The 10,545-nt window shown below is 46.8% G+C and overlaps 1 protein-coding gene and 1 pseudogene across 1 annotated transcript; one reads left to right on the forward strand and one right to left on the reverse strand.

The window, feature by feature from the left end:
* Window positions 1-452: 452 nt before the first annotated feature.
* Window positions 453-2,277, reverse strand: LOC103980971 (3-ketoacyl-CoA synthase 4). The gene has a single exon (XM_009397520.3). It carries the CDS (start codon window positions 2,110-2,112, stop codon window positions 658-660), a length of 1,455 nt encoding a protein of 484 aa, XP_009395795.1. The 5' UTR covers window positions 2,113-2,277; the 3' UTR covers window positions 453-657.
* A 4,327-nt stretch (window positions 2,278-6,604) lies between these two features.
* LOC103981623 (uncharacterized) lies at window positions 6,605-8,823 on the forward strand (annotated as a pseudogene).
* Window positions 8,824-10,545: the final 1,722 nt, after the last annotated feature.

Below are 10,545 nucleotides of genomic sequence, written 5' to 3' on the forward strand. Positions count from 1 at the left end.
ACTCACTATAACACATCCATATCTGTGATGTGTCCTGCCCACTGAATCGAGAAGCACTGCAACGCCACAGAACATAATGCAGAATTTATGCACATAGCCTCTAGCGGTGACCACCTGACCGCTGGCGTGAACCGACGTTACTCGTACGTTTTATGTCGAGAATATTAAGTATTCGTCGTCGATTAGCGTTCGGTCAATGATGTTTCTCCCGCTGCAAGCGACTGCATGCTACAACCATTCAGAAAAGACTGACTGCTGCGAGTAACAGTAACCTATTGACCAATTAAAACTTCCTAAAAAAAATGATAGTAAAGTTGACTAATTCTATTCAAACCATATTTCACAAAGAGAAAGCCAATTTGTTGAGCCTCACTGAAACTGAAACGGTAACACACGACAAATGACGGGAGAAGAAAACTGCAACCCAATCCTAAACCAATACACCAGTAGAATTAACAAAGCTATCCATATCTTGATGATGATAATACTGCTATATATAATAATTTGATTATGACATTGTATCCATCTCCAGCTTGTTAGAGATGGGATAAAATCAAATCAAGATGGGTGGATTATCAATTTATTCACCGTCACCCTCAGCTTTCACGTTTCAACTTTACGCACAGGCACCCATGGATGCATTTGACTGATTATTTATTACCACGTCTTCATGGGGTACCTGTGGATGCAATCCTTCCATGGGTTGTCTGGCTCCATCACAGAGTCCCCGAGCGCCCTCCACACCAGGCTGCAGACTTTGAACCCCGTCCCGAATGCCAGCATCCATATTTTGTCCCCGCTCTTTATACGTCCCTTGGCATCAAAGTAGGCCAACTCGTAGAACACCAGGCTGCTCGACGTGTTCCCGAAGCGGTGCAGGCACATCCGCGCCGGCTCCGTCACGCTGTCGTCGAGCTGCATCAGCCGGCCCACCGACTCGATCACCGCCTTCCCTCCCGTGTGCACGCACATGTGCTCGAACGCCGTCGTGAAATCCGGCACCTTCTGCTTCTGGTCGCCTTTCCTCACCCACCCACTCACCACGTGATAGGCATATTGTATCAGCTGGGACCACGGCAGTGCCCTGGGCGCCAGGAGCCGTATGTGGGCGCGCAGACCCTCGCCGGCAACACGGATAAGATCCTTCTTTAGCGCGACGCCCACGGTGCCGGCATCGTCCTCCTCTTGGTAGGCGGCACGGTAGGAGGCGTCGTCCGCGCCGTGGTGCGTGCGGAGGGAGTGGAGGAACTCCATCTTGGCGACATCACGCTTGGCTGGGTCGTTGGTGATGAGGACCGCGGCGGTGCCGACGCGGAAGATGCAGTTGGTCACCAGCATGGAGCGGTTATCTCCGAAGTACCAGTTGAGGCTTATGCTCTCGGTGATCACGACGAGCGCATAGCGAATTTTACGTGAACTTTTTAGTATTCTTGCCGCGAGGTCGATGGCCCCCACGCCGGAGCTGCACCCCATGCCGCTGAGGTTGTAGGTCGTGGTCGACTCCGGGAGGCGGTAATGGTGAACGAGAAGGGACGTCAGTGAGGGGCACGGAGCGAACATGCCACAAGTCGCGATGAGGAGGTCGATAGCGGAGGCCGGGACGTTGGTTTTCGCGAGAAGGGCGTCGACGGCGGCCGTCATGCCCTCCTCGGCTTCCTCGAGCGCCGACTGCAGCTTGGCTTCGTAGTCGTTCTGGAAGATGAAGGACGGCACATAGGTCTCGTCGCCGAGGCCGGACTTGTGGTAGATCCCGCTCATGAACTGCTCGCTGACGTCGTTGTAGCGGCGGCTGCGGCGGACGAAGTACTCGCACGTCTCGTAACTGCATTTGCGATCCGTGTCGGGGCGGAAACAAGCATAGTCGAGGAGGAGGACCGGTCGAGGCCGCGTGGAGAGGTAGGTGAGGAGAGCGACCAAGGTGCACCATAGAAGGGAGAAGAGTGCAATCCTATGTTGCGAGAGGACGAGTCTGATGTTGTGGTCAAGTAGAAGGGTGGAGGTGGAAGAGAGTATGGCATGGAGGGCGAGTGTCAGAGCTAAAAGAAAACAGAAGAAAGCCTGCAGGAGTTGGATTGGGGTGAGGAGGGACAGAAGCCGGGTTTTGGATCCCATCAAGGCTTGCTCTCTTTCGGTCTTGTGTTCTTCCCGATTCACGTCGGTGAAAGACTTGGAGATGCAAGGGAAGAACAAGAGAAAGAAGGGTATATATAGGCGACTTCTCAAGTTTCTACTCGGGGGATTTATCACATAAGCATCGACGACTTACAGTTCATAAATCCATCAACCAACTCGGAAGACTCTCTAATGAATGGGGCAGGGCAAATGTAGATGGTGGAATTAAATGGAGTTGGAGAGCGTTGGGAGCGAGACGGCTTGGCAAAGACTGGCGAGACGATTCATGTGTGGCGACGGGACTCGGAGCTGGCGCGTCGGAAAGAGAGCTCCTGCTTGGCGTGTTGTTGTCATGCAATCTTGACGTTTCAATCACAGATCTTTAATTTGTTGGTCTATCTGGGTGGAACATGATCTCTTTGCGCATGCATGATCGAATAGAATGGGATTTTCCATACAAATTAAAATATAGGCACTCGGAGATAAGGGGACTGCTATGCCTGTGAAATGATAATGTTTCGCGTCTCCAGATTGTCTCCTTTCTCGTGCTAGCCGACAAATTTAACCTTGGAAAACACACGGGCCCCACGTCCTCATGTTGGGTGAGCTGTGATCCAGTTCATGCACAATGGGCTTCACATCACATTCTCGGGCGAGTCAAAAGCAGCTTCCCTCCTGCCTTTGCCGGTGGAGGCGGATTGCTTCGGTTGATTACAGTTTGTAAGATCCAAAAATGCGAACCCGAATCTGCCAGTTATCGGATTTGGATGCAACATGCGGTAAGTATCGAATTTGTCGGGCGTCGATGGAAGAGCCAAAGCTGACCGACCACCCCAAGGCTCACAATTGGTGAATTATCGGGTCGGACAAGCAAGTTATGAAGATCCGCTAACACGCATGCGTATATGTAGTAGATAAGAAGAATCTTCTCATGTCACTGCGCCCCTACATCTCGATTCGATTGAACACGTCTGTTGCGGAAGGCGTGCGTCATCAATGCGATCGTGCGATTGTTTCCCTTACCGAAAATAGAAAGACATACTCGATGGATTACTGTTGCAAGACGTTTGGACCCGAGAAATCCGACTGAAAAATATATGCTCCATTGGATACGCTGCCGCAACTCTACCTTTTAAACATAGCTTACACGAACACTGGATTCAAAGTAGGCATGCATTTATTGGTTATTAGAGATGTATAGACTCTTCACCAAGCAGGTGCCATCCTTCCAGATTTGGAGCTCCCCACCAGCCTGTCAGGTTAGGAAATGCTTAGGTCGATTGCTACTCCCCTTAGACATGGGGTAGCTAAGACAGGTCGCGGAACTATTCATTGGTCAACCGAGTAAGTACAACAAACCACAATAACACTCAATGAAAGCTTCAGCTAAACACGCAAGTTAGAAACATGGTTCGGATGGGTTAGCTGCACAATAAAGGCTGTCGAATGTTGTCCACTGTTTGTCTCGTTAGCTTTTGATATGGAATGTGCATTGCCGGATTCATAAGACTAATAGATTTAGTAGTGCTCACCGTATCATCAACCTCAGCATGGCTCCTGTTCCTACTTACGGTTCGATTTGGAAAATTGTAAGATTTTGAACCGGATCCAACATGAATAATTAATTGCTCAGGCCTGGTGTTATTCCACGAAGGGCGTATACTTCGCCCAGCGTCCAAGGTACGTGGTGTTAACGAAGTACTTCCTAACGCTAACTCACAAGCGTCAAGTATGACTGGGAATCATTAATGTATCACTGTTGGATCAACCCACGTACTCACGTAGAGATTCACCAACTATATTCTTGGACGTGGAGAGATACAGATCATAAGCAACACCCTTGTGAGAAATTAAAGTCAATGACGTATATACAAGACCATACAACAAACGGGAATATATATATATATTCTCCTCATTAAAATGGCGGGGTAATCACTCTATCGTTCGCTCGCTTTCTGAAAGAAAAGGTCAATACAAGGCCGGGAGACGTTGTGAGCGCTTACGTGATAGCTATTGCAGTTGGGTGGATGTTAGCTTTAAATTGGCTACTATCGACTGGCTGCGGACCATTCAACGGAACAGCACACGGCACAACCCAATCCAGAGAGGCTCATAATAACAATGAAAGTGAGGGGATGTTAACGAAGGAGGCGGGTGGGCGTGTCCAACTCCAGCCGCATCAGAGAGTCGCTCGCTGACCACCTCCGACGTGGCCAGGGATATCGATGCCGTGATCGCCAAGCCGCAGTCAACCTCTATCTTTTTCTCTGTTTAAGAAAGTAAGAAAGCATTCTTGAACCATGGGTTCTTTCTTTCTTTGTTATCCAGAGAAATTTCTTGTGACAGAAAACGAAGCTCGGTTACGTACGTATCATGGTTTCTGCCTCCATTTCCACGGATGCCAAACGTTCTCGAGACCATCCATATCTCATTCTGATTTTGCTGGGACCCATCATCAAAGAAGCGTGGCCCGCACCGATATTTTCGTGATTGCACCGTATGAATGGCTCGAGCAGTGTGTAGGCTTCGCTCGCCTCCGTGCACCAGTAGGACATTATTTGCCCCGTCTCTTTAGCAGTTGGTAGAGACTCAAAATCGGTGGCAGAAAGTCAAGAACCGATTAATATTAACAGATCCAAAAAATCAAATCGATGTCAAATTCTCTTAGGTGACGTACATCACACAAGTTGGTATTAACCTGTCTCTTTCTGTAGACAACGCAATGTGATCTTTTAAATGAGGTGGTTTCCTGGTGCTTTCTTAGGCGAAGTAAAGTATTGGTATATTACTCGTCTGCAACAAAGAAAAGCCATTATAATTGCGTTTGCTTAAATTATATGTTCACCACCTTTTGGAGAAGAGAACGGACAGTCTTGTTGGAAAGTGGACTTTGTAGTTTGATTGCATGCAGTTAATGTGATGTCCAGAAATTATTGACCAGGGAGCTCGAGTTACAGTGATAAGAAAGGGACAGGTTCCTATTTCCGCCCTTTCTTTTACGAAGCGCTATAAATTTGCTTGCACGTTTTACATGCAAATTACAATGGATATGTGTATTCAAATCTGAATTAAATTACATATTTTTATCCATAATCAGGGGACCCATATTACGTTGATCAATTTACATTCACTATTGGGTTGAAGACTTGTCCAGTAGTCTAAATCATCCCATGTTAATTAATAGACACCACGTAGATGAGGTAAGCGCTGCCATCATGCTGTTGCAGTGATTTCGCAAGAGTCAACGCGAGCATTGTTTTACTCTTGACCATCACGATCACACAATAATTACAAATTATCTCTTACGATTAGACTTTTTAATATTTTAATCCTTAGATTTAAAATTTTTATATTTATATCATTATAATTATAAAAGTAAAAGTTTTAATCTCACTTATCTTAACGTCATCGATTTAGTTAACGAAAGATACAAATTATTGATTTTACCCATGATAAAATAATCATTTTCAGGTAAGTGAAAGAATGAGACCATTTGCTTAAGGCAACGAATAGAATCGATGCTGTTACTTGCAGAAGAGGATCGTGAGATTGAGTACTATGTCCCCTTGGCAGTAAAGGCTGAGGACAAGGAGGATTGGGCAAAAGTGCTCTGCTCTCTCATGATCAAAGAAGGGGAGGCTTTGGGTGCGCTCGTACCTAACGGTTGCAATGTTGATTCCAACCACTTGTTGTTGTTGAGGATCCTCGCGAAGCCATTTTCGTCGTTACCTCCACCTTTAGGAAAGTAGGCAAGGAGGTCGGGGACAAGATGATGAAGCCATCTTCGAGGATTAACGATGGTGAGCTCGTCGATAAGGCATGATCATGGGTAAGTTAAGATGGAGAGAGTCTTATCCACACCTGCCCAAATGCTAGGTCGGCTCTGATACCAAATATCAGGACCCGAGTCTAATGAGTCAATTGACCAATAACTTTATTTTGGTCCTTCAACCACGAATAAAAATGCTTAAACGAGAGTTAAAATAATACACTCATTAGACCCATATAAGTCAATCATACACATTGCCCACTTTCGATGTGGGACTAATGGGATGTTATAGACAGGCCCACCCAAAACCTCTAATTCTTTGTTCACGAGAGACCACAACACCTCTACCCACTCCTCCTCATCCTCAACATCCACCGCAAAGAGGACGTATAACTCGATCTCACTATCTTTCACAAGTAGCAGTATTGACTCTATTAGTTGCCTAAGTCAATGGCTCTATTCTTTCGCCTATATGAAATGATCATTTTTTTCATTAGTAAAATCAATAATTATGCACATATTGTTATGTGTTATATTTTCGTCGGTAAAATCAATAACATTATGATAAATAAAATTAAATATTTTATTTTTATAATTATAAAGATATTAATATAATTTTTTTAAAATATATGGATCAAGATATTAAAAAGTATAATAATATGAGATGCTATATAATTAGACGGAATGAGTGCAAGAGAGAGCGAGAGAGAGGTGTTCGGAAAAATGGCGAGGTTGTTCCTAAAGCAAGCGACCATCTATGCGGAGGCAAGGCCCATGTATCTCGAGGACTGGTTCTCCAAGCTTGCATCCTTCACATCCCATCACAAATTAGCATAGGACATTGGCACCGGTAACGACTAAGCCGCTATCAGTGTGAAGTCCCACCTTCCCCTCTCTCCCTACTATCTCCTCTGATAGGGTCTCTTTACACCGTGGCTGGCGCAGGGTCGCCTTGACTAGCACTCGGGTCTCAAAAATTGGCTTCAGCCGTCTCATGTCTGGTGCAGCCCTTTATCTTGGGGTCCTCGATACGCAGGGTCTTCTGTGTCTTCGTTCGTGCGTCAGGTTGGGTTGAAACCTTGTCTCATGAGGGTTACCCTTTCTATCGTTGGGCTCCTGCACATAGGCCGAGGTCAGGAGGGAAATTTTCTGATCTGACCCCTTCGATGTTTTAGTTAGCTTTCCGTTGAATGAGTGAGAGTAGAATGCGTGAGTGAAAAATCCTCTCCCATGTTGGCCAGGCATTAGGCTTTTATGCCTACCCGCGGGGGTTTGTTGTTACCAACCTCTTAATGGTCGTCGCCCTCTTAAGCGATGAACTCATACCTTTCACGCTGACACCAGTTGTCCTGCGCAGCGTCGCACTTGAGTGGAGTTGTTCCTGCCTTTGCGGGGTAGAGGCGTACTCGAGTGGTGTCGTTCCATTATTTGCGAGGACGATGTTGTACCCGAGCGATGACGTTGTCACACCTGAGCGACGCAGTTCTTCTATTTATGGAATGATGTCGTACCCGAGCGGTGCCACCGTCATGCCCGAGTGACGCTGTTCCGCTCTTTGCGAGACGACGATGTACATGAGCGACACCACCGTCATACCCGAGGGACATCGTTCCACTCTTCGCGGGACGACGTTGTATTGACGTGGTGTGCCACACCGACTTTGAAACTTTTCGTTGGCACTGTGGTGGCTGCAGTCGGGTATCAGGAGGCGTGCTACCAAATTGTGCCCTATCATCCTCCATCGATTCCCCGTCCTAATTACATATGCATACATGTATTGCGGGCGGTGGATCACTACGAGCAGGTGATGGCAACGGACATGAGTGAGGCTTAGCTGAAACATGGCACCCGAGACCCCAAATTCCGCTACATCCACACGCCCCTCTCCACTTCGAACGATGAATTGGTGTCAATTGATTTGGTGACGGTGGCGCAGGCCGTCCATTGGTTCAACCTTCCCAGATTTTACTCCGTGGTTAAAGGTGTACTAAGAAATCCCAGAGGAGTGATTGATGTGTGGGGATACAACTATCGGATGAGCTCCTCAGAGGACACCGCAAAACGCTTCCCTGATACCACACTTCCTCGTTCGGATCCTAGAGCTCGGTACGTCATCGATGGCTACCGGAACCTCCCCTTTCTCTCCAAGAGCGTAGGGATGGGAGGCGAAGGGAATCCAATTATTCTGGACATGGTGGTGCTGGACGTGACGTTTGATTGGTTTTGGGGCCTGATGAGGTCATGGTCCACCGTGGCTACTGCAAGGGAGAAAGGTGTTAGTGAACAAATGTGTCGTGGCTGGTGAGTCAGCACGGCCTGGTCCACGGGTCAATGTCGGAAGTCTTCTGTCGGCTGAACTGGATGCCGAGGTCGACCGGGCCCTCTCGACGGGGTATTGATCAACGTTCCTTATGTGCCGATCCGGGCGCCGTGTATGCCAAGCTGTGTCTCTCCTTCTCCAGGATGGCTGGCAGCTCGCCTTTGTGAGGTGGCCGGGTTTTCCTACAAAAATGGCCCTCGTCGGGATCACCCGACGAGGTCCCTCCGACAAGCAAGTCAGTGGAGTGATCAATTGATCTTTTGCCCCCATTCTCCCAGATGTTGGATAGAGGTCTTTATAGTATTGCACGTGGGTTGGTCGTACGCGGGCTGGTGTGGTAGACATGCCAAACAGTGGAGTGATCGAGATATGACGTGCCGAGTAGTGTCTTAGTACAGATTCTGACTGTGCCTGATGGCATCGGACTTTGACGTGTCTTGGGCCAAAATATACCATATCATAACGAGTGGAGCTGTTGTCCGAGGACGTGGTGAAGAAGCTCGAGTCGGACCGGGGCGGATCCTCCGAGGTGAGGACGATCACCCACAAGGTTCCCATGCCATTTGGCACGTCCGAACAAGACCATATGGTGTTCGATAAAATGCTTGTGCTGCTAGTGTAACTCGAATCCGTGTATATCATGCCCATGACTCGTTATCTCGCTCCTAAACTTGGGTTTGACCCAAGCAATTAGACTTGTTGGGAGGAATGAGAGAGAGAGAGAGATTAAAGACATGCATCCGCGAGGGAGAAGCGAAGACACGTTAACATTTTACATAGTTGTATGTTGTATGATGGGCCTAAGTTGGGTTATTCCTCGTGATCCTGTTAGAAATCGACATTGACTTTTATTTTGTTAGAATTAATATCGATGAATTTATATATCAATTTAATCCGAACACTTAAAATTTTTAAGATTAATACCATATCAAATCAGATATTAATTTAAGCCAAATATTTAAACTTATATATTAATTCAAATATCAATTTAACTCAAAATTTTAAAATTATAAATTATAAATTAAATATAATATATATAATTTGACTCTTTCGGTCTTTAATAATATAAAATTATATTACAATTTATCTCTCTTTATCTCATTCGCATAAATATTAATCAGTCGGACTCACATCTTTGTTATGTTCGTCTGCTGAGATTTCGGGCCCTACTAGATAACATTGGTGATCGAGTGTGTTTGATTCCAGCCGATCACCAAATATGCCTACGCCATTCGCAACTACAGAAACTACTCCGTGCATATGGGCCAAAGGTTGCACATCCGCCAGGCAAACAAAAAAGATTCTGTCATTGTTTAAGATCCATCAAATGCCTCTGATCGGTCCAGACTGCTGTTGATTGTTGACCTTTCAAAAGGACTGGTTCAACAAGCTCATGGTCCAATCGGTCACCCTCCTCCTCCTGTGATGAAGCTGAGTCCCCACCACCACCACCACCACCACCACCACCACCACCTTTACATATCCAGCCAACTAGGGATACGTGTGCTTAACTTGGCCGTATGCCCAAATCCCATGCTCTCATAGCTGTCACCGCACATCGTTCTTCGTTCGCCGTCGCTCGTGTGCGAGCAGCCAACCTCCCACCGATCGCCTCAAAGTCCGTCAGCCGATACTAATTCAGTACGCCAAGAAACTGGTTAATCCATCCACCGAGGCCATAGCGCGATTCGGTCTTCAATGCTATTTCTTCTTTATTTCGAATCTTCGTCGGCCTTCGATAGCATGGACTGACACCCTGGGAATGCCTGAGTGGTTGCGGTGGAGAACGCAGCCGACCATGTGCTCTGTTGCCGCCCAGTAGGATAAAAAAGGAGTCTTATCGATTTGTGCACCGGTCCAGTCGTTGCTAAATCATGGTGTCTTATCGATCAAGTCCATCCATTTCAATCCTTCGAGTTCCACTCACCGACCTACCAAATGTATCATACGCTTTACTTACACCATCATGTAACAACCCACGCTTGTGGTCTTTTAACTTTGCTCTTAAAGGCACAGCTTTACGCGGACACGCCATACGTACTTCCATTTCTTCGCCACCGACGCTTCCAAGTGGAAACCATGAAACGAGTATCGAAGAAGACGAAGACAACCCACACTTCGAGTTGACGAATACGGTGATCTGACAAATGTATCAACGTCGATGTACGTCGACAGGAGATCTCAATCAGACAAGTCGGTTGGCACGTACGATTCGTGATAACCACGTCACAATAATCACAAGCAAGTTGCCCAATTTCACATCCATTTTGATCAGCCATTTACAATCTACACATACTTTATTGCTTACCGTAGCTTTCACGAAGACATAACAATTTAATTACTG

This window comes from Musa acuminata, chromosome BXJ2-4 (genome assembly GCF_036884655.1).
Source record: "Musa acuminata AAA Group cultivar baxijiao chromosome BXJ2-4, Cavendish_Baxijiao_AAA, whole genome shotgun sequence".
Lineage (NCBI taxonomy): Eukaryota > Viridiplantae > Streptophyta > Magnoliopsida > Zingiberales > Musaceae > Musa > Musa acuminata.